Below are 25,522 nucleotides of genomic sequence, written 5' to 3'. Positions count from 1 at the left end.
GCAGAATATGTATATCGTGTCGTGGCCTGGGGGTTGCAAGGTAAAACACATTGCGAAAAGGAAAGAACACAGAAATAGTCACGTCAATGACAATGCAATTTAGTGCAGTAGTAACACACAGGAGATTGCTTTGTTTATGAAGGTCATATGGCTTAGGTATCGTTTGAATAGCTCGCCGTGGCTGAGTGATTTTTTTAAATCATATTTTGAGAATAATCCAATATACAGTATGTTCCTTTGCTGAAAACACATTTGAGAGATTACCACAGGGGAAGGAGAAAACTGCTCTACGTTCTACGGCATTGTTTTTCAGTCCTGGCCCTTGGGATCCACAGGGTGTGCAGGGTTTTGTACCAGCCCAGTCACACCGGATCCAACTTGTCAAAGACTTGACTAGTTACATAAGGTGTGATAATTAATGATCGGCTTAAACAAATGCCTGCACACCCCGTGGGGTCTGCAGGACCAGAACTAAAGGACATTTATATAAGGGCTTTTTAGAATCTCTTCATAGAGAATCGTACTGGAATCGTCTTTCTCACTGCCATGTTAGATGGGTTGAGAAAGAAACACTCGGGTAATACGTTTCAAGGTATTCCATGTATGCTGTCGGTTTTGGAGAAAGTCTAGGCCAGGGGTGGGCCATCATTTTTTGCTTAAGGGCCACATCAGGATTTCAATTTCTTTTCGGAAAGATTTGTTCCTCAAATGCAATCTTCGGGGCAGAAAAAGGGCAGTTATTTGAAAAACGTATCGGTCCATTGTAATTTCTACATACTTTCTATCTAGTTTCAGACGTTCAATCTTTGCCTGGAGTGTTTTTTTAACCCAAAATGATAAAACACTTTTTTTTTTTTTACTGAAACCTCACGCAGGCCAGAATGAATGGGCTGTTATCTCTCTCCTGTCTTCCATACGAAATGTGGCACACTCTGCTCACAGTCCAAAGAGCTTAGACCTCAGACCCTTAGTATAGATGTCGGAGCACGTCTAAATCTGATGGGATGGTACCATAGCTGGCATGAATACATGATCTGTACAATGTGTTTTCCACAAATGTGCCTCTCAGTCGTGTGATCCTTTGAGAAACATTTGAAGAGTTGCATTCATTAGGATATTTCAGAAATACTGCAGTTCACAGTGTTCTCACTTGGAAGTCGATAAGACAAAGAAAAGGTTAACTATGTGGGCCTGTGTCTTCACGGGCACATGGCAGGAGTGTTTCATGACAGAACTAGCCCCGTATGAAAGTGCGCTATGATCTGACTTGCAGCTCTGTAGTATCTCCAGACATCATAAGGTTTTGTTCTTAGATCCCCCCTCAGATGTGATGGTCCAAAGTACAGCACAGTGTCCTCAGTAAACCAGGGTGGTACAGAAGAGCATGTGGGCCGCATGGCAAGGCTTTGAAAGCATCGCTAAGCCCAACACGCTCATTATAGTCTGTCTGATCACGGTTTTGAAGCCAAATATACACACATGCCGTCCTTTGCTGCTTTTGGTGAAGCTAGACTAAGCTACACAAAGTCAATGCTTGATCAATACAGTATCTACAGTGAAAACACTGGAACTATTGATATGGCAGGTCAGTTAGGACATCTACTTTGTGCATGACAAGTCATTTTTCCAACAATAGTTTAACTTATAATTCACTGTATCACAATTCCAGTGGGTCAGAAGTTTACATACACTCAGTTGACTGTGCCTTTAAACAGCTTGGAAAATTCCAGAAAAATTATGTCATGGTTTAGAAGCTTCTGACATAATTTGAGTAAATTTGAGGTGTACCTGTGGGTGTATTTCAAGGCCTACCTTAAAACTCAGTGCCTCTTCGCTTGACATCATGGGAAAATCAAAAGAAATCAGCCAAGACCTTAGAAAAGAAAATGTAGACCTCCACAAGTCTGGTTCATCCTCGGGAGCAATTTCCATATGCCTGAAGGTACCATGTTCATCTGTACAAACAATAGTACGCAAGTATAAACACCATGGGTGTAACGGTTTTCTAGTGGTGATGAAGGAGAGTCGGACCAAACTGCAGCGTGCCGATTGCGATCCATGTTTAATACAACAAAGAAACACGAACTTACAAAAAACGAAACCGAAACAGCCTATCTGGTGCAAACTAACAGAGAGTACACATAGGACACTAAGGACAATCACCCACGACAAACTCAAAGAATATGGCTGCCTAAATATGGTTCCCAATCAGAGACAACGATAAGCACCTGCCTCTGATTGAGAACCACTCCAGACAGCCATAGACTTTGCTAGACAACCCACTAAGCTACAATCCCAATACCACCACCAAAACCCCAAGACAAACACACCACAATTACAAAAACCCCATGCCACACCCTGGCCTGACCAAATACATAAAGATAAACACAAAAAACACTTTGACCAGGGCGTGACAATGGGACCACACAGCCGTCATACTGCTCAGGAAAGAGATGCGTTCTGTCTCCTAGAGATGAACGTACTTTGGTGCGAAAAGTGCAAATCAATCCCAGAACAACAGCAAAGGAAAGCAAGAAAGTATCTATATCCACAGTAAAACGAGTCCTATATCGACATAACCTGAAAGGCCGCTCAGCAAGGAAGAAGCCACTGCTACAAAACCACCATAAAATGCCATACTACGGTTTGCAACTGCACATGTGGTCAAAGATAGCACTTTTTGGAGAAATGTCCTCTGGTCTGATGAAACAAAAATATAACTGTTTGGTCATAATGACCATCGTTATGTTTGGAGGAAAAAGGGGGAGGCTTGCAAGCCGATGAACACCATCCCAACCGTGAAGCACGGGGGTGGCAGCATCATGTTGTGGAGGTGCTTTGCTGCAAGAGGGACTGGTGCACTTCACAATAAAGATGGCGTCATGAGGAGGGAAAATGATGTGGATATATTGAAGCTACATCTCAAGACATCAATCAGGAAGTTAAAGCTTGGTCACAAATGGGTCTTCCAAATGGACAATGACCCCAAGCATACTTCCAAAGTTGTGGCAAAATGGCTTAAGGACATCAAAGTCAAGGTATTGGAGTGGCCATCACAAAGCCCTGACCTCAATCCTATAGATAATTTGTGGGCAGAACTGAAAAAGCATGTGTGAGCAAGGAGGCCTAAAAACCTGACTCAGTTACACCAGCTCTGTGTAACGGCTGATGGTGGAAGGAGGTGAGGACCAAGGTGCAGCGTGGTACATGTTCATATTATTTATTTGAAACTGAACACTAAATACAAAAATAACAAACGGAATAACCGAAACAGTTCTGAAAGGTGAAACAAACACTAAGCAGAAATTAACTACCCACAAAATCCATGTGGGAAAAAGCTACCTAAGTATGGTTCTCAATCAGAGACAACGATAGACAGCTGCCTCTGATTGAGAACCACACCCGGCCAAACAAAGAAATACAAAACGTAGAACAATGAACATAGAATGCCCACCCTAGTCACACCCTGGCCTAAAAACCAAATAGAGAAAAAAAGCCTCTCTTATGACCTGTGTGTGACACTCTGTCACGAATGGGCCAAAATGGGCCAAAATTGGGCCAAAATGGGCCAATATTCACCCAACTTATTGTGGGAAGCTTGTGGAATGCCAGCCATGTTTGACCCAAGTTAAACAATTTAAAGGCAATGCTACCAAATACTAATTGAGTGTATGTAAACTTCTGACCCACTGGGAATGTGATGAATGAAATAAAAGCTGAAATAAATAATTCTCTCTACTATTATTCTGACCTTTCACATTCTTAAAATAAAGTGGTGATCCTAACTGACCTAAGACAGGGAAGTTTTACTAGGATTAAATGTCAGGCATTGTGAAAAACTGAGTTTAAATGTATTTGGCTAAGGTGTATGTAAACTTCCGGCTTCAACTGTAATTGCTACAGGCAGATGGTCCATTAAAGGATTCTCAATGGAGATTTTCTTGTGTTTGAGCAAACTGCAGTCTTTTTGTGAGGTCCGGTGTGTCGGCTGAGGAACCTGTACAGGGAGAGCAATTGTCTTGCAATGTCACTGCTCGAGATGAGAGTGGAGTACTTATCCAGGCTCTTACAATCGTTTCACCCCATTAATGTCTTTCAAATGGAATACTCTCCGCTGGATTTTAATCATTCAAGGATCATTCCCTCTTCAAAGGAAAAACATGTATACATTTACACAAAAGTTCGTCTAATCTGTACACGAGATTTTCACAGCATCTTTTGTCTCACATCTCTGCATTACGCTGCGTAACCAGCTGTATGAGCCAGAGTCATGGAACACAATTCTTGGTCATCATGGGATGTCCTTTGCTGTCCGTCATAAGACATTCAGCCAATTTTTGTAATGAATAATTTAACACATTCGTAGTTGATGTGATAGGCCTGAAGCTTGAAGATGTTACCCTTTAGCATGACCTTTAATATTTGTTCTAGTAAACTGTTGCAGGTATTCAGCAATGCTTTAGTGTATAGAAAGGTAATATGTTCAACCCACAAGGCTTACAAGGCTTAGACAAGATGGATCAGTTTTGGCATTGCTAAGTAAGGACTCTTTAAAGATGACCCGTATGGGGAGAGACAGAAACAGTTTGTCCGAGAGACATGGCAGCGATCCTTGGTACTCCATCAGACAAAAGACTAGAGTATCCGTTTAGTTTTCTAATTAAATGTTTGATTTGAGCGGTTCAGTTTCCTTAATCCTTGTTAATTACCTAATTAGAGTGACTCTGTTTAGGGAGCCAAGACAGCACAGAGAAAATTAATTTTTGTTGTGATGTTTGTTCTCCTTCTCAAAAGGTATGCAAAAACAACGACAAGACCGAACAAGGAACCATTTGTTTTCCTTGGAGAATAGGGTTTAAGGAACTTGGCACCAAGTTCAGCAGGCTCTGGGGTCCTTTGCAATTGAGCAGAGAGGGACCAAGTCCTGAGGAAAGGAGATTCGTAGTGGACAGTACCCAGTGGGACCATGAGCGTGATGTGCTTCTGCACAATTAGTGAAATGACTTCTGCTGTCCAATATTTGGGGAAAATGTTGGAGAATATAAATGTGTGTATCTTTCTCTCAGTAACAAATAGGCACAAGCGTGGACAGAGGAAGGATTGCTTGGGGATTTGTGAGTCATTTGTCATTGAAGTGGAGAGGATATTCAGCCACTGTTGGAGGACAATGGAAGATGATAAAGAAGCATTTTTATAATCCAAGTTCCATTGTCCTCCAAGAGTGGCTGCATCCTCTCCAAGATTCTCCTCAAGATTCTTGCAACAGGTGTAGGTTTGTGTGTTTGATAAAACTACAGAATTGAATGTACAGACCATTTGTAACACAATGACTTCACCCCACATCAAACTCTTCTCATTTAACTGAAAGGTGTTGGTTGGGGAATATCAAAGCGAACCAAAAAAAGAGCTAACCGAAATGACAGTGAGAGCTGAACAGATTGCTAAAGCAGATTGGAATTTTATATGCAATTTCCCAGCTCATATGTGTAGATGACTGCTCTTGAAATCCTCTGAAATGAGGAAATAAATACTGTATCTGGTTATTTTTATGTGTGCTTATCCACATCGTATTATTATCCCATAAATTATTAAAGGGGAATTTAAGAGAACACATACCATTCTCCCCAATGTGGCTTTGTGTAATGCTTATTAATCTATATTAAGTTTTCTCTGGAAAATGATCTGAAGGCTGGCTTATGCTAGGAATGGTAATGCGAGGCTTCTGTGTGGTTTTTGTCACTGACTTGAAATGTCAGTGGGGGTTATAATAGTCTAATAGTAGTTTAAAAAAATCTCTGAAAATGTTTTGGATTGAAGTATTGGGTGGATTCTGTATCTGTATCTATAGAATAGGTCCACTTACCGCACAACCTCTGTCTAAAAAAAACGACCTTAGGTCGTAGGGCACAGTAGGTCTGACATACAAAAATTGCTTAAATTAACCCACAAAGACACCATATACACAGTATTCTCTAAGCAAGCAAATAGTGTATTATTGAGACTCATAGACCTACATACAGTAGCGCTTGGCTCCGTCCTCCAGGCCACCAAGTTTGCTGCAGTGATGAATTAAACAACAGGCTTGGTTTGTTATGTTCTGCTGAGTCGCAGGGTTTTAAAGGAACTAGCTGCTAGCAGACATCTGGGTTGCCACCGCTCCAGACACTCCCAGCTCAGCTCTGTCTCGGCCTGGGTGGGAGCTAGCTAGTCCCCATCTCTGTAAGGTCAGACTGCTCTTGGACGGCCTGCTCCCTGAAAGGCCTCCAGTGCTGATGGAGCACCCTGAGGAATAGATTGCCTGCCTGGGAGGAAATGGCTAGATCTTGTCTACATCAGGTCAGAAAATGACCGGAGTACACCAAGTGGCAGTGTCTAATTAGGTTTTGAGGCATGGATTTTAAAAATCTCTTACTTTACCCATGTTTTATTGACATGGAGTGGGTACCCTCTACTTGGTGTACGGAGGAATTGCTATTTGGGGTATGGGGTAACATACAAATACTACTAGAGGGATATGTTGACTACACTTTTGTAACCTAACCTTTGATTGTCATAGTGAGAGTTTGATATTAGCATAATCTTTCATTTAGACTGCATTGTGGTTATCATTACAGGCATTGTGCATCCTATCTGTGTACTGCTCTCTCTCTCTCCCATTCTCATGCTGTGTGACAACCCCCAGTGATGAGGGCCACGTTGTGTGTTAGCCTTCACAATTGGCTCAGCATTCCATTAGTGTCAAGCACCATAACACTCTGCACTAATTCCCTTCCCACACTCCACTCAGCCGGATGAGCGCGAAACATCTGGAAATATTGACATCGCCATTATCATTGGCACTCATTAATGATGCTTTCTACACACACTGACCTCTGGAAAGGTGTTAATGGCTATTCAAATAGAGATATTAATTACAGAGTTATGGGTTTTCAACTGACTTCAAGCCCAGTGATTCTAACCCAGCTGACACATTTGGTTCCTTGGAAGTTGTGGGAACGTACATTTTTGGTTTCCCCCATTAGGTTAACTGCGTTCAACTCCAAGCACAGATAGGACACATGGAAATTCATTTGCTTAGGCATTAATCATACAAACACATTTTGTTATTTTTTTTATTGTAGCACAGCCTCAATGAGACTATGATCTTCTGCCTCTCTATCCATGGAATTAGTCCACTGCGCCACCAGGATGGAGATAGCATGTCATGTTTTTTTAACTTATACAAAGCTGTTCATTTTAGTCTATTCAAACAGACCCCATTTCAAAGGAAACAAGCACTCATTAAGATCAGGTGTGGCCAATTAGTGGATGTGGCCAATACACCTGAACACACTTAACAAGATAGAGGGATAGAGAGAGTTTTGTTGATGCTGAGAATGGAATGTATATGTTTTTTAACCTGTGGAATATATGATGCTGAAGGACTGAAATTCCCACAGAACAACGTTGTTTCTTAAAGTTCTCTAAACAATTTGAGAAAATTACTTTAACGTTTTCTACAGGTTATGCTGAAGTACTGAAATTCCTACCTAAGAAACATATGGTTCTCAGACCGTTATGTGCCAGCTGGGTATCCTGCACCCTTCCCAGTACTTTTAATTTTAATTTTATTTAACCTTTATTTAAGATTTGGGAAGGTTGTATGCAAAACAACCACAGGACAACCACGCTCTCACCAAGCTCTAAGAAACATGGTTCTCAAAATGTTATGTGCTAGCTTAAGTTATCAATTAACTTTGAGCCTACTGTGCTGTTTTAGGCAGATTTTAACCAAACACCCCAACACCATCTGAAATGGCATGAAAGAGGTGTGTGTATATATGTGTGTGTGTGTGTGTGTGTGTGTGTGTGTGTGTGTGTGTGTGTGTGTGGCAAGGGGTACACTCCACATGACACCTGTACCCACCCATATTGTAAAAATCCAGCATAACCCCAAGCATCTGTGTCTTGATTGACGCTTTGATTGATGTGACATTATCTGTCATTTATTTATTTGATTTGTTGAAATGTGAAATTGTAAATTGATAGTGTCGTTTTGAGACTGATTATGTTGATTTATTGTTCCCAAGGGCACCTTGAAAATGAGACCCTGGTCTCAATGGGTTTCCCCTGGTTAAATAAAGGTTAAATATTAAAGGAACCCAATCTAATGGGGAACTCGCCTTCCTAGGCCCCATACGTCTGAGGCATCCAGCAGCCCCATTTAAGCCCACTTTTATTAAATGTCAGGGAGAAGGTGTCCCCACAGCCGGGGAAGGTGAGGAACAGCCATGGAGAGGCTTTAGATTGGCTCAGCAAAGCCAGCGAGCTGGCTGGCAGCTTTGCTGCCGCGTTAATGATGAAGCCATTTATTTCCATGATAATAATGAAAGTGTGTATTCAGCCAGCAGGAGAAGGGAAAATGGCACATGTGGATTTCACAGTACAAACCATGTCCTCGGGATCATTTCAATTTTACACAAAGGCGGTAATAGATTTTGCAGAAGCAGATTGCTGATACCCACGTACACGTGGATATTTTTGTCACTTTGTCCTACCGTAAGATTTAGTCTCCTTCCTGCTGTATGAGAATTGACATGCCTTCTCCTTAGTCTATTTCAGGAACACATAGTTCCCTACTGACAGTGGCTGCTGTGAACTCACTCACCACTGCCCACACACTATTATATTCCTGCTAGCACAGAGTCACACATAGTGGAGCTCTGTGACAAGCTCTGTGACTCTGCCTGCCTGGTGCAGGGGTGGACACCTAGCCAGTCTCATCAGAGGTAGAAATTGAAGAGGGCTCTGTGTTTGTATGCGGCGGAGCAGTGATGATGAGAGGTGGCTGGGGCCCACCAATGAGACGTGGAGTTATTACTGTGCGTGGCCACGGCTGCCATACGGCGTGATAAACATGGCGGTGTGTTGCCGTTTTCTATCACATTCTATCAGACGATTACTGCTCTCCCCTGGGCCTCCCGTAGCCAATTAATCGCCCTTGTCTCCAAGGTGTCAGCTGCCACGTCCTTCTTCCAGACAAGGCATGGGCCATAAATCTGACCGCCCTCACATGTGCACTAACAGGCCTCCCCTAAACACCACCCCTCCATCCACTCCATCCACTCCCCCCGGCAAAAGCATACTAATTCATCCTCATCATCACCCACGCCGTCTCAATCTTGCTTTCATCATAACAGATCATCATCATGATCCTTCAATTGCTATCAAGGTGGGCGGTTCCATCCCCTCTGTCACTGTCATTGTTGTCATTGTCATCAACGTGGAAAGGCTCTTCCATTATCATTATTATAGCCAGAACCGCCATGGGGCTGCTTCGTCACAATCAGCCCATACTAGGCTGTGGAGACCAGTGTTAGGGAGTGTTATTCCTCTGTATCTCAGTGGGGTTTTGCAAGTTGGGTTCAGAGAGAGAAAGAGAGAGATTGATTCAGTATACAGGTATAGCCTATAAAGGAATGATGTGCAATTAGAGCTAATAACTCTACTTCTTCTCTGCCACCACTTAAATAACCTTCTGAATCCTGCCTCTGCTTGGACAGCCTGAGAGACGTGTCTTTTCCTATCCAACTGCACAGCTGCCCTAGTAGTCATCTTCTAACTGGTCTGGACACTACAAGGCTGACAAGTCTGTTTCCAAGTCTAACCCTGTCAGGAGAGAACGAGCTTCCTTCACACTCCCTCAATTCTTATTGTAAGGGAAGTCATTCCCGTCCAGACAATTGCTCATTAATGCTAAATGATTTAGTCTAAACACACAGGCTAATTATGCGAGCTCTATTGACGTTGCAAAATAATAGTGCTGGAAATTGGAAAAGAGCCTCTATTCTGTTGGGTGATTTGCTGTAGTTAAAAGGGAACTCATGTTGATTCTCTCAGTGTGTATTTTACAATGTGTGCTTTTCATTCAACCGAATAAAGGCCAAACGATAAGTGTCGTTTCATAAAAGGGAAGTCAGCAGGAACCTCCTACTGGAGACGTTATAGGACTAACTGACAAACTGGATATTCTTCAGGAAACCATAGTAAACAACAGCAGCAATATCAGATACATGTTTAAAGCACCCGGGAGTCAATAGCATTTCCCAAATGAATGTATTCTGCCTCCAATCCAAATAGCTGTTGTGGAAATAGCAATGATCGCATATTGTGCATTTGAGCCCTGTTGCCCTTGGAGCATCGGTATAAAGCTAGATGCAATGCCTTTATCGTCTCCTCTGATATATGTTGTGACGTTTGCTTTTTCCTCACAATCCAGTTGTCCAAGAGCTGGAGGAGCCATGCTGGAGAAGAGTTTAGAGCAGGAGGAAGGTTGCTTGTAAATCAGCACGCAGTGCTGCCATCCACATCATACCAGTGCAGTCCGCCAGGCCTGCGTCCACACACACACACACGTGCACACAAATTTTTTTTATAATCTTCACTTTTTCTCCACTAGAGAGAGCTTGGAGACATTAATCAATGTGACAATGGCCATAATGTGCACAGTGGGGCCTTGACCTTCTGCTGTCTTTTGCTATGTGCTATGTGTGAGTTTGCAGCTGCTGGCAGGTGCCAGTGTGCACAGACTAGTATGGTCTACCATCCCTTGATAAAGTATCTGGTCACAGCTCTGAGATCAGATGTAGAATCACTCATTATTTCTCAGCTGGGGAACATTAGGAGACAAATGAAGAGAGAGATAGCAAATATCATCATTTAACAAGCTCAGTGATTTAAGTTGTGATTCAAGGTCAGTAGAAAGTAAACAAGTTGTTATTATTTATTTATTTTAAATTCAGTGGATTCCAATGCCGACCTTCAAAAGCACATTTGTATGTTTTTGAGACTCTGTCCGTTGATTACTCATACTATTTTGATGAATCATATTTGATGAATATATATGGATGAGCTCATTCCTAATTCATGTTTCTATGGGTATAAAGGCTCGATGCACTTAATCATCATCAATGGATCATGAATCACTCACCGAAATGAAAACGAATCACAGGTGGAAAGGCCTTAAAATCAACCCCCACCAGTAATTTATTTCCATTAAGATGTTTGAATTATTCTACCATTTTAAATATCTGATGGTTTCAGTTAAGGGAATAAAACAGAGCGAGGCGGCCACTTTAGAGGAACATTGAGGGAAAATATTGTCCCCCCCCTCTATAGCATTTCACACCGCCACGGGTGCGATATGCAGCTTTAAAGCTTGTTTTGAAGTCTCCACCTTGAGTTTTGTTTCTATGGCAACTCCATTCTGGGGCCCAGATAAAAGAGCTATTATTTTTTTGCGGAGGATTGGAGACAAAGTGAGTACGTTGCTGCTGGTTGGGAGGGAGATTTGTCTTGTCTGACAGAGTTCTTGCAGGGCTTTGAAAGCATTGTCTTTACCAGCCGATTTCACAACTGACCACCAGCTCACATTTGATAGTATATTTAATAGTATATTTACCATACTACTGTACAACCAGTCAGACATAGCACCCCCATCACAGAGGGCTCAATCACATCCTGTAAGGTATCGGCCTAGGCCCCACGCTCTCAAAGGGATAGGTATTCTATTCTTTGATCTGTTTCAATCAGACCTCTTTGTGGGCTATGTTTCTTTCCATTCACCCTGAACCACATTTGAGTCGCATCAATAATGCAGCTTAATTAAATAGATGAAGGAATGCGTCTTTTATTTGACCATTTATTCATGCGGCACTGTGTTTTTGTTAGTCTTTTCTCGTTCACATTGCATGGCGTTTAAGACCATGCAAGGAAAACAAGACAACACACCAAACAGTCATACAGTGGATGTATTTTTTTTTTTAGGACAGACTGTCGCTTGATGTTTGTAAGATACTGGACTCTACGGTCTTTTCTGGGGTGCCAAGCGTCAGCAGTCAGGTGGACTTCAGGTGCAAAATGGTGGTATTTATTTACAGGTGCAGAGAAGGTCAATAAAGCTGGAATCATTAATATAATTTACATGATTCGTTGGCAAACATTTGACTGACAAAAGTATCAAACATAAACTAAATGGCTGATACCCCAAAGCTGCTGGCTTCTAGCTACCGTTTTCAAACTCAGACCTATAACTTTGTGTCAATATTTCCTCGCACAGCTGAGTTAGAGAGCCCTGGGACAACATATTACTCTAGCCCAATAAGCTCTCAGGAAATGGGCAATCTGAACAGGTTAAAAGCCCAATTTGTAACACTGGAATAATCCAAAATGCACCTAAACAGGTATTTCATCAATGAACATATCTCACTATAATCAATAGTTCCGATTTAGGCCAATGGCCACTACATAATTCATTTCATCATGATCTCATAACACTCAACAAATATTGGGAAAACACCCTTCAACATGGAGCATTACGATTACTGGGCACGTGAACCTGTTGGTTAACTACACTTCCGGTCAAATGTTTTAGAACACCTACTAATTTAAGGGTTTTTCTTTATTTTTGACTATTTTCTACATTGTAGAATAATAGAGAAGACATCAAAACTATGAAATTACACATATGGAATCATGTAGTAACCCAAAAGGTGTTCAACAAATCAAAATATATTTGATATTTGAGATTCTTCAAATAGCCTTGTTGACAGCTTTGCACACTTTTGGCATTCTGTCAACTTCATGAGGTAGTCACCTGGAATGCATTTCAATTAGTAGGTGTGCCTTGTGGAATTTCTTTCCTTCTTAAATGCGTTTGAGCCAATTCGTTGTGTTGTGACAAGGTAGGGGGGTATACAGAAGATAGCCCTGTTTGGTAAAAGACCAAGTCCATATTATGGCCAGAACAGCTCAAATAAGCAAACAGAAACACAAAGACATGAAGGTCAGTCAATACGGAACATTTCAAGAACTTTGAAAGTTTCTTCCAAGTCCAGTCGCAAAAACCATCAAGCACTTTGATGAAATGGGCTCTCATGAGGACCACCACAGGAATGGAAGACACAGAGTTACCTCCGCTGCAGAGGATAAGTTCATTAGAGTTACCAGCCTCAGAAATTGCAGCTCAAATAAATGCTTCACAGAGTTCAAGTAACAGACACATCTCAACATCAACTGTTCAGAGGAGACTGGGTGAATCAGGCCTTCATGGTTGAATTGCTGCAAAGAAACCACTACTAAAGGACACCAATAATAAGAAGAGACTTGCTAGGGCCAAGAAACACGAGCAATGGACATTAGACCGGTGAAAATGTGTTATTTGTTCTACAGCGAATTGCAATCACCTCTGGTTGGGCTTAGTGGGACTGTCATTTGTTTTCAACAGGACAATGACCCAACACACGTCCATGCTGTATAAGGGCTATTTGACCAAGAAGGAGAATGATGGAATGCTGCATCAGATGACCTGGCCTCCACAATCACCTGACCTCAACCTAATTGAGATGGTTTCGGATGAGTTGGACCACAGAGTGAAGGAAAAGCAGCCAACAAGTGCTCAGCGTATGTGGAAACTCCTTCAAGACTGTTGGAAAAGCATTCCAGGTGAAGCTGGTTGAGAAAATACCAAGAGTGTGCAAAGCTGTCATCAAGGCAAAGGGTGGCTATTTGAAGTATATAAAACATTTTTTGATTTTATTAACACTTTTTCGATTATGTCATGATTCCATATGTGTTATTTCATAGTTTTGATATCTTCAATATTATTCTAGAATGTAGAAAATGGTCAAAATAAAGAAAAACCCTTGAATTAGTATGTGTCTAAAAGTTTGACCGGTAGTGTATGTGGACGTCACAGGCGTGTTCGTTCTCCAAACTAGTCCACAAACATCATGCGGTTGTGAGTGGACCTACAGGCTGGCGATACAATGTGCCTTCAATTCTAAATAACCGAAGTTAAAGGTCCAATGCAGTCATTTGTATCTCAATATCAAGTCATTTCTGGGTAACAATTAAGTGGGCTACCTTACTGTGACTGGTTTAAATAAAAATGGTAAAAGGAAACAGAAATAGCTTCTTAGCAATTTCTCAAGTAAGAATTTTGCTAGGACAGTCTGTGAGTGGTCTGAGTGGAAAAACTGAGCGAGAAGTATGCAATTTGAGATTCTTCCAATGTACTTAAAATTATAAATTAACAATTAACAATTAACAATTAACAACCTGCGTGTGATTGGACATGTCTAGCAGTAGGACGCTTGAAAATGCCAGTAACATGAACAAACATGATGAAACATTTACAAAGTGTTTTTGTTGCTAAATGAGGGGATGGCAATGGGAGTGGAATGTCTAACTTGATGGGTACTCTCCAGTGCACATGGTCCCAAGGACTGACTTTGTCGCTTGACGTGGTTCATAGCATAGGCTACTGTAATCCTCAGGATGTTACCTTGCTGTAATTGTTGTGAAGGTCTATGAAGAGGGTGACCAAAAATCACACTGCTCCGCAATTGGCCCCAAAATGTGAGCTTAGCTCCGAATTGGTGAGTTTACTGTATGAATCACCAATCTGCATCATACACACAATCTATTTCTAAATGATTACTATTTGCAGGTCAGCAGAATGCATTTAGCATTGCTTCAGTGAGCAGGTTTAAACAATTACTAGCTCATTTGCTCCAGGCAACAAGCAGAGAGGAAATGCAAGGCCAAAAGAAGAGATGCTGTCTCTATTTGGATTCCTGCAGGATGTAGGTGGAATGTTCCTGTATTGTATACACCCATTGACTGTGGCATACCTTACTTATTTCCCAGCAAATGGATTGTTGCTCTATTGATGTTTAGGCACACGTACAGAATAAGGCCCAAGAGACTTTCCTTAGACACAATGATCACTTATCATCCCCCCCCCCCCTCTTGCTCTCTCCTTTGCTCTCCCTCCCTTCTTTCTCTCTTTCTCGAAGGGGCCATCTTTGACGAGTCTGCCAGGAAGGATGACGAGGTGTTCCGCATGGCCGTGGCGGACCTCAACCTCAACAACGAGATCCTGGAGACGGAGAAGATCACCATCTCCGTGGAGTTTGTGGATGGGAACAACCCTTTCCAGGCGGTCCAGGAAGGTAAGGCCTTGCCCTGCCCTCGCCCTCACCCTGCAGTCACCACAACCACCACCAGCAGTCCATCTCGCACTCAGCGAGGCCAGAGGAGTGGCTGACAAAGTCCGTTATCCCCCCCGACGACTCTGCATGGTTTTTCTGTGGATATGCTTCAGCCATCCATCTGAAAATACCTCAATTTTCAGACCGAAACCTTGATCAATGACACACTGAACTGAATAGGACTGTATTAGGTTTTGAAGGTGTTCCCCAGAAAATGAAGAAAAGGTTTGGGTTTTGGAAATCTCTTTTCCTGTTACAAGTAGTTGCACCCTTCTGAAAATGGTGTCTGTTGGATTCCCACTGTACTTCACCAGTGATACTCTCGGTCACTGTTGATATGCACTCTAGGATTGGGAAGATTGTCATTTTTTATTAAAAGGCTCGTCATTTTTGGTTGATATTCTTCCAATATTTCTGAAATGTGTTTCAATACTGCCATTACCTGAAACGCTGCTAACAATTAATTAAGCTGGTAACGTCGATGGCATTTGTCTCGGGAGATATCTGATAAAAATGCAGAGACGTGTGGCACAAAATATAAATGAACTCCTCTAGCATAATTCCATGATTTAATTAACTGATAATTGATAACAAAAAATACAATTCAGACCAAAACCTGTGTTCGACTGAACAGACCTCAACTAAAAGAGTCATATTTCCCTGGGTTTTAAATAGGTCCTTTCGGTTCTTTCTGACATCAAAGAACCCCTTCTATAACAAGCTCCTAGCATCATGTCATATTGTCGCTGGTAGCTACTCTGCCCTTTTAGATCCCTAGCCTGGGAAGTCTGAACACAAGGAGAAGTCTGGTTGGAACCTGTTTAGCTAATGGACACTGGTTATTTGTGGATGGTGGCAGATGTACAGTCTAGTGCAGTCTAAGAGCCTAATAGTTATTCCCACTGGTGCTTTTGTTAAGCCTCTCTGGAGCATCTATACCTGAGATGCTCTCTTGTCTTTGAAGTCTCATTGTGAGTAGTGCTATTACTGAATACATTACATGTGTTCTGGCTGAATGATGGTGGTGGGTCTGCTGGAAGCATCTTTTGTTACTTGTTTCGAAATACCTTTTAATCTGTTGCTCTTTGAACAACAACAATAAAATCCAATTTGCTTTTGTTAATTAAAAAGGGTTCTTAATTCATTCCTGAGTGATATAGTATTATAGTGATTGTATTTATTGATATATCATCAGAACACACTTTTTTTGGGTCGATGCATTGATGTGAAGAAAACATATTACAGGACTATGCTCGGTCTTAATTTAGAATAATTGTTCTCCACCTCTGCTCATTCATAAACAAATACCTGTGCCCAGAAAATAACAATGCATGATTCATGTTGGTGTTATAATACATAATATAGAATATAAACTCAGCAAAAAAAGAAACGTCCCTTTTTCAGGCCCCTGTCTTTCAACGATAATTTGTAAAAATCCAAATAACTTCACAGATCTTCATTGTAAAGGGCTTAAACACTGTTTCCCATGCTTGTTCAATGAATCATAAACAATTATAAACATGAACCTGTGGAACGGTCGTTACGACACTAACAGCTTACAGACTGTAGGCAATTAAGGTCACAGTTATGAAAACTTAGGACACTAAGTTTAGGACACAGCATCATCGGACTGAGCTTGTTGTCATCGCAGGAAATCTCAACACTGTGCGTTACAGGGAAGACATCCTCCTCCCTCATGTGGTACCCTTCCTGCAGGCTCATCCTGACATGACCCTCCAGTATAACAATGCCACCAGCTATACTGCTCGTTCTGTGCATGATTTCCTGCAAGACAGGAATGTCGGTGTTCTACCATGGCCAGTGAAGAGCCCGGATCTCAATCCCATTGAGCACGTCTGGGACCTGTTGGATCGGAGGGTGAGGGCTAGGGCCATTACCCCAGAAATGTCCGGGAACTTGCAGGTGCCTTGGTGGAAGAGTGGGGTAACATCTTACAGCAAGAACTGGCAAAGCTGGTGCAGTCCACGAGGAGGAGATGCACTGCAGTACTTAATGCAGCTGATGGCCACACCAGATACTGACTGTAACTTTTGATTTTGACCCCCCTTTGTTCAGGGACACATTATTCCATTTCTGTTAGTCACATGTCTGTGGAACTTGTTCAGTTTATGTCTCAGTTGTTGAGTCTTGTTATGTTCTTACAAATATTTACACATTTGCTGAAAATAAACGCAGTTGACAGTGAGGATGTTTATTTTTTTGCTGAGTTTGTAATAGATTTAGTATATGCATACATCCATGTAAACATGGGCACGTACACTACTTTGGTGAATCTGATACTATTTACACATAGGTCTTAGCATGGCTCTTAGCAGTGACTTACCGCTAATGCTCAGCACTTGCCTTTTTCACACCGGCAGAACTTGTTGCTAAACCATGGCATAACATTACGAAGGAGTGTTTATTCCAACCCTGGGACTTAGCCTCTCCCATCTGCCTTGGTTTACCCAGTGTCTCCACAACAATGCTCCCCGTACGTCTAACACGTCCTGTAATAGGCTTGGCGCTGGATTTGAATGGGATGGAAGAAAGGGAGCCCTGTCGCCTTGTTGTCATCTCAAACAGCAAAGACGGAACAAAGGCAACGAGACGCGCCAAGAAGCCTGTCCAGGTTTTCTCAATTTTGGAGGTGTTATGTCGTCACTGAGCATCTTTTTGTCTTACACACATGTGGACACACACACACACACAAACCCACACACACACACACATATACATACACACACTGTGTCGGTGTTGGGTTGCCAGACGACATCCTATATGGTGGGCTTTTTCACCGTTTGTGTGTTTGTGCGTTTGTGCGTGCGTGTGTGTGTGTGTGTGTGTGTGTGTGTGTGTGTGTGTGTGTGTGTGTGTGTGTGTGTAGTGAAAGCAGCTGGGTGTCTGCAAACTCAACAGGCTTGTTTGTATTTGTATTTATGATGGATGCCCATTAGCTGCTGCCAAGGTGTTTTTTTAATCTGTTTTTTAAATTCGATTTTACGGCTTACATGAATTACTTCATGTGGAATAGAGTTCCATGTAGTCATGCCTCTATGTAGCACTGTGCGCCTCCCATAGTGTGTTCTGGACTTGGGGACTGTAAAGAGACCTCTGGTGGCATGTCTTGTGGGGTATGCATGGGTGTCTGAGCTGTGTGCTAGTAGTTGAAACAGACAGCATGTCACTTCTCACAAATACAAGTAGTGAAGAAGTCAATCTATACTCTACTTTGAGCCAGGAGAGATTGACATGCATATTATTAATGTTAGCTCTCCATGTACATTTAAGGGCTAGCTGTTCTGCCCTGTCCTGGGCCATTTGTAATTTTCCTAAGTCCCTCTTTGTGGCACCTGACCACACGACTGGACAGCAGTCCACGTACAAGCAACAAAACCAGGGCCTGTAGGACCTGCCTTGTTGATAGCATTGTTAAGAAGGCAGAGCAGCGCTTTATTATGGATAGACATGTGTCCATCTCAGCTACTGTTGCATCAATATATTTTGACCATGACAGTTTACAATCCAGGGTTACACCAAGCAGTTTAGTTTCCTCAACTTGCTCAATTTCCACATTATTCAATACAATATTTAGTTGGGGTTTAGGGTTTAGTGAATGATTTTTCCCAAATGCTTAGCTTTTTTGTTTTTGAAATATTTAGGACTAACTTATTTCTTGCCACTCATTCTGAAATTGACTGCAGCTCTTTGTTAAGTTTCACAGTGATTTAACTTGTTGTGGTAGCGGACATGTATAGTGTTGAGTCATCAGCATACATAGACACACAGGCTTTACTCAGAGCCAGTGGCAGGTCATTAGTAAAGATGGAAAAAAGTAAGGGGCCTAGACAACTTCCATGGGAATGCCTGACTCTACCTGGATTAGGTTGGAGAGGATTCCATTAAAGAACTCCCTCTGTGTTCTGTTAGACAGGTAACTCTCGATCCACAATATACCAGGGAATGTAAAGCCACAACACATATGTTTTTCCAGCAGCAAATGATGATCGATAATGTCAAAAGCTGCACTAAAGGCTAACAAAGCAGCTTTTTATTGTCAATTTCTCTCAGCCAATCATCAGTCATTTGTGTAAGTGCTGTACACATTGAATGCCCTTCCCTATAAGCATGCTGAACATATTTTGTTCATTTGTTACTGTGAAAAAGCATTGCATCTGATCAAACACAAGTTTTTCCAAAAGTTTACTAAGGGTGGTAACATACTGATTGGTTGGCTGTTTGAGCCAGTAAAGGGTGCTTTGCTATTCTTGGCAAGCGGAATGGTTTTTGCTTCCCTCCAGGCCTGAGTGCACACACTTTCCTGTAGGCTTAAATTGAAAATATGGCAAATAGGAGTGGCAATATCATCCACTATCATCCTCTGTAATTTTCTATCCAAGTTGTCAGACCCAGGTGACTTGTCATTGTTGATAGACAACAATCATTTTTTTGACTCTTCCACAATCACTCCAAGGATTTCAAAATGACAATGCTTGTCTTTCATAATTTGGTCAGTTATGCAAGGATGTGTAGGTTCAGAATTAGTTGTTGGCATATCATGTCTACGTTTTCTAATCTTGCCAATGAAAAAAATCATTAAAGTAGTTGGCAATATCAGTGGGTTTTGTGTTGACTGAGCCATCTGATTCAATGAAGGATGGAGCCGAGTTCAAACAAAGTTAGCCTGACCACGACAGGCTCCTGAACTCCAATCCCACCACGAACAAGGAATCTATAACACTACGTATAAGCACACTTTGTTTTGTCCTCTACAAGGGGATTCTCGCAGGCACTACCCATTACGGTTCACATTAATAAGGACAAACACACAAGAGAGGACTTCTTTAAGCTAGATATGTAATTATTATCTAGATTGCAGGGATGATTTGCCAGGATCGTACACAGGGATTTCAAGGCGATGTTCTCAACATCAACCATCCCTGCTGCTGGAGCCCGAGCCGCCCGGGAGCTTGTAGAGGTGTTCCTTCTCACCCATCTCTGTGTAGTAAACGCTTCAGCTTTGGAAGGGTGTTTTTGGAGCATTTTGCATCTGGTTCTAAACTTCTATGGAGAGCGGGTGTGTGCTAAAGTAACCAGGCACGGCCTGTTTTCATTGCTTTTTATGTGAAACACGGTTAATTGTGAAAGGTATAATGCTGCCACTTATGTTTAGACACTACGCTATATCTCATCATCTCCCGCCATAACCAGATGAATTAGTGCACAGGTAGATGTGCGTGCGTTCACGGCTCATATTGATTAAAGCAGTAAAGGGGACTGTAAATTGGATAACAGCGCAAGGGGTGTTTGGAAGGGGAGCTTTTCGCTCACGGAGGCTGCTTGTGAGTTCTAGTCTTCTTGTCTTCTGCTCTCAGATGTAGCGATAAGTAACGATTCCCACTCCGTGTCTCCACAGTAACACACCAAGCTGACAGCACACGGCGCTGTGGCTGAGACTGAGGTGGATAGGGCTTAGCAAGGCAAGTCTACAAAGTCTTCTTGGGAGGGCGAGTGACTTTTGAGGAAAATAAGTGTGAAATGGTGTATGACTGACACACAGGTAAAATAATCTAGTTTAATGACATGCTGCTCTGTAGCAAAGTTGTGCCATACCCACCATTTTGTTGAAAGTGTCAAGAATATTGAAAGACTGTGATGCAAAGGTGATAATGAGGCGAGAGTAGGGTTGCAAAGCTACAGGTAATTTACCAAAGTTAAAGGAATCTTCGGGATTTTTTGTAACAGATAATCTATGGTAATTTTGGTAATTTATGCTTGAATAACAAAACAAATCTGTATTCATTTATAGTATAATTTGTTTTATATCTGTGTCCATATATTGTCCATGCGTTTCTAGTGGATAGACCATATGGTTCAATAGAAAATAGCTTAATTAATGAAAAAGCACAATGGAATTATTTTCAATGAACTCTGCAAAACCTCCAACTATTGGCTTTTTACACGACCGCCACCAGTTTGGCGCCAAAACAATTACAACAAAGGCATATTGACATAGTAAAATATTTAGATTTATTTTACTATGTCAAGGGCTAACATGAAACCATCATGTTAGCCCTTACACTCATGGGAATTGGCCTATATGGATAGAGCTACATGGAAATGTTTCTTACAGAAGAAATATGGAAAGCATATGCAGAGCAATCAAAAGGGAACAGTTTGGAGATTATGGGAAAATTATTAGACTGAATCCAAACATTACACAGTTGATTTTATGTGCATTTGATATTTACTGTACTTTTTGCCTTATTTGTTGATAACAAAATCTGACATTACTCAGTATTTGGGGAATGTGCAACATTAAATAAAGGTGAAATAAAAAGAAAAAAAAAGAAAAAAAAGGGTTTGAGTGAGAGGTATAACGTCTGCAAGTGGCCACATAATTCTCCAGAGTGTGCACAATTCCTACGCAATTTCAATGCATGTTTTTGACTCAAAGAAGAGTCTTCAACTTTAAGGTGCTATTTTGAGCTCTCCTAGATGTGCTGTTGAGGAACTAGATCAAGCAGACTTATAGCTGTTTTTGGAACACAGCCCTGCATCCCGCCCATCACATAATTACTGTTGTTGTTTACGCTTTCCAAAAACGGCCCATTGACACAATCTGGTCAGGTGGGCATCATTGGAAAGCTTGTTCTGTTGCTGACATGACTGGCTAAGTTACAAAATATGATCTTACAGTTTTAGGCTTTCACAAGTCAATTCAGAGAAGCAGATTGTAATTTTGGTGTGCATAGAATAGAGTCATGAGTGCATTCAGGTACGTGTTCCCCGACAAATTTATTCACAATACGACAAACATCCCAGCTAGCACAGTGGAGCTGGGCCGATTCCCGGCTGAGAGTCAGAGCACTCGGCTGAGAGTCAAACTCGGCCGCCGTCAGTATTACTTATGGCTAGGATGCAGGGATTGAGCTCGGGCCGATTCCGGTGTGAGTTATCTAGCCCAAATGTTTTACTTGAGGCACAGGCCGATTGGGGCTACTCTCTGGCAGATGATTACACAGGCTGCTTTAAATCATTACCGTTTCATGATTTATTTATTTTTCCATATTTTCTCATTGTTTCTGTGATCAAAAAAATAAAATTAACAGTATTATTTTAGTATTTTGATACTTTGTGCAAGGCAATTGATAAGCATTGATAAGGCATTGATAAAACTTGGATGGGGCCTCCCAAGTGGTGCAGTGGTCCAAGACACTGCATCGCAGTGTAAATTGTGTTGCTACATATGCTGGTTCGATACCCGTGCTGGCCGCAACAAGGAGACCCATGAGGTGACGCACAATTGGCCCAGTGTCGTCTGGGTTAGGGGAGGGTTTGGCCGGCCGTGATGTCCTTGTCCCATCGCTCTGTGGCGGGCCAGGCGCATGCATGCTGACACGGTCACCAGGTGTACGGTGTTTCCTCCGACACATTGGTGCTCTCGACCTTTACCTCTCCTGAGGCCGTACGGGATTGCGGTGATGGGACAAGACAAAAGGGGGTAAAAAAAAATGTGGATGGGTATAATTTGTTTGTATAAAATGTATCATAGTAATATTTAAAATGACTAAATCTGGAAATGTTGTACACATTTATTTAAAATTACATTGGGCAGCTTCTGGGGGATTCTGGTAGGATGTTGGCTGAATTCCGGTAGACGGGTACTTGGGCCTATTCTGGGCAGTCATTCATTTTGATTCCGGGCCGAGTCCAACACCCGATTCCAGGCCAATTCAACCAGTTCCGGCCCCCCGGAAGAGGGACGCTTCTGGGCCGATTCCTCATTGCTAGCAGGGATAGGCTTCATTCTGTTCAGAACAACCCAATGGTATGACACCATGTCATCTTGTACATCAAACGTAGTGATCATAAACGTCAACACTGAATATTACAGGGGTTTTATGATTTGGAAATGTGAAGTAATGGGTGTTTGTCTTGCTTGTATTGACATGAAAGCCGTAGTTATTATAATCCTCAACATCTCACCTTTCGAAATACATCGAGTCCACTTTATTTACAGGATTTCCCTCACTCAGACTAGAAAAAATGTAAACATGTTGCCCAATTAGCGGGAGGCAACTTTTTTATCGCTCACAGTGTTCAAGTTCAGAACCGCTGTCAGTCAAAGCCAATATTGCGCTGTGAAGCAGAGACCTTGAACTCTGACATCATGTATAGCATGTTACTGTACAGACACTGCATTCCAATTTAGGCGTTTATCAGTGTCCAAATCTGCAATTTTGAACCCCTATATGGGTACGAGTGTAAAACCCTAAACATTAATGGTACTCACTAAATTGATGGTTTATATTTAGGATGTTTTACACTTTGTCATTACATTTTTTTCTTTAAAAAATCATTTTTATTTTTATTTTTTATATATATAATTTACATGGTCCAGAGATAATTATAGACACCTTTGATAATCTCAAGTACCCAAAAGGGCTACTAGATGCCTTGTGATAAATTACATCAAATCCTTGTTACCAACATTCTGGTAGTTTACTGGAAAACTTTGAATGTTTCCCGTAATATACACTTGATTGCAACCCTAGGCGAGACAGACATCATAGAAATTAAATAAATGGAGTGAGATGAATATCTTCATGTTTGAGCTTTTTTTGTAGTGAACGGCCAGGATGGAGAGGATTGTGATTTTGATTGGAATACAATGGGACAGGAAGCAGCAGTATACACAATCAATGAGTCTGTGTGTACGATAAAAAGCCTCTGCAGATATCCGCATGTCTCATTCTCCAGCCTGTCTGCGGGGTTCCTCACCGGATTCTCAGAAAACAACGAGTTTTTGACCAGTGCAGGCATATTTAATGACATCAATATTTTAGTGCTCGATGAAGCCACTCTGAGTTATGAAAGATAGAGTTCACAGTTGGTTAGGATTGTGTTTTTGTTTGTTTTCGTGGCTGGGGGGGGGATCACAGGAAGGGAACATGTCAGTGATTCATTCCCAGGTTAAGACAACAGATGTTTGCTCTATACAACCCATTTATATAATTGACTAGGGACATGGGCTATACCCAATAGGGTAAGCTATCTGATGAGGTGAGGCACCATCAGGCTTCTCACCTGTTCCACGCATGCATGCAAACACACACACACACAGTTCAGATCATTAAAATGCAAATGTTGTACCAGATGGTCAGTGATATTGTAACCTTTTTATTTAGTAATTATGTTGTGACCCCCTCAAAGGAATCTACAGTACAGTCTCAGCTTACTAAGCAATGTAATGCATAAGACCATTTCCTGTGAGTCATCTTTCTCCCATCCCTCCATCACCTATCCTCCCTCACATCCTCTGGCTGTGCCTCGGTCAGCCTGATATCCTAAAAGGATTCCTTCTAAATGCCAGCATTCAGCTTTATCACCACAATCCAATTATCCAGACTCTAATCAATGGGGGGCATTTCCAGCGGTGAGGCTGTCATTTGTTATAAAGTGGCAATATGATAGCATCCTGCAGCTGACAGCTGGGTGAAACCCTTCTGCTGGGGCCCGTTGGCTCCTCAGAGGGACTTGGCCCCCAGAATGGCATGTCTGGCAACCCCTCAATGTGAATCTGGCAAGTTTTCCCAGAAATGATGGACAAAAGCTCCTTTAGTTATGAATGTTTGCGAGGCAGCGTGCCGCAGTAGGCAACATCTCTATTGAGCGCAGTGGTTTCCTGCTCACTCCGTGTGGTGTTATGGCTTCTACTGTGGTGTTGTCTGCAGGATTTAGCCTGGCAGAGCTTCCCCCTAACCACAAAGACCCTCCTTTATTTGTTCCAGGCAGAGCTACAGAGCCCAATATGATGACATAATCATAAACAAACATAATCATCAATGATGACAATACAAACATACAGTATACATTCAAGTTACAAACATATATAGTATGCCTCTGGAGTGGCGCAGTGGTCTAAGACACTGCATCGCAGTGCTAGCTGTGCCTGGTTCGAGTCCAGGCTCTGTCGCATCCGGCCACCATCTTGAGACCCATGGGGTGGTGCACAATTGGCCCAGTAAGGATGTCCTTGTCCCATTGTGCACTAGTGACTCCTGTGGTGGGCTGGGCGCAGTGCACGCTGACATGATCGCCAGGTGTACACGTTTCCTTTGACACATTGGTGCAGCTGGCTTCTCGGCATTGTATCAAGAAGCAATGCAGCTTGGTTGGGTTGTGTTTCGGAGGACGCACAGCTCTCGACCTTAGCCTCTCCTGAGTCCGTACGGGAGTTGCAGCGATGAGACAAAACTGTAACTACCAATTGGGGAGAAAAAGGGGCACATACACAGTAAGCAGATTTTGTTTGTTCACTTTCCCCATTAGTCCCATCCCACACGAAAAAATAATATGGTGTATACTATGGTAGGAATACCATAGTATTCCTGTAGTGGTTTTGTGGACCTTAGTAGTATAATGTAGGATTTAAAAATAGTAGTATACAGTGAATTCGCTTTTTCTACATTTTGTTTTGTTACAGC

At 42.0% G+C, this 25,522-nt stretch overlaps 1 protein-coding gene across 3 annotated transcripts in view; it reads left to right on the top strand.

The window, feature by feature from the left end:
• Positions 1–25,522, top strand: part of LOC112263410 (glutamate receptor ionotropic, delta-2) — a 542,976-nt gene that overhangs the window by 57,090 nt on the left and 460,364 nt on the right. For all 3 annotated transcript variants that reach the window (XR_006084700.1, XM_024439586.2, XM_042330707.1), the window contains exon 2: positions 14,838–14,993. Coding sequence is in view for 2 of the 3 variants with exons in the window: in XM_024439586.2 (XP_024295354.2) it covers positions 14,838–14,993 (156 nt within the window). In the remaining variant the exon portion in view is untranslated. The remainder of the gene's footprint in view (positions 1–14,837; positions 14,994–25,522) is intronic.

This window comes from Oncorhynchus tshawytscha, linkage group LG12 (assembly GCF_018296145.1).
Source record: "Oncorhynchus tshawytscha isolate Ot180627B linkage group LG12, Otsh_v2.0, whole genome shotgun sequence".
NCBI classification, from domain to species: Eukaryota; Metazoa; Chordata; class Actinopteri; order Salmoniformes; family Salmonidae; genus Oncorhynchus; species Oncorhynchus tshawytscha.
This window is presented reverse-complemented; position numbering and strand designations above follow the sequence as displayed.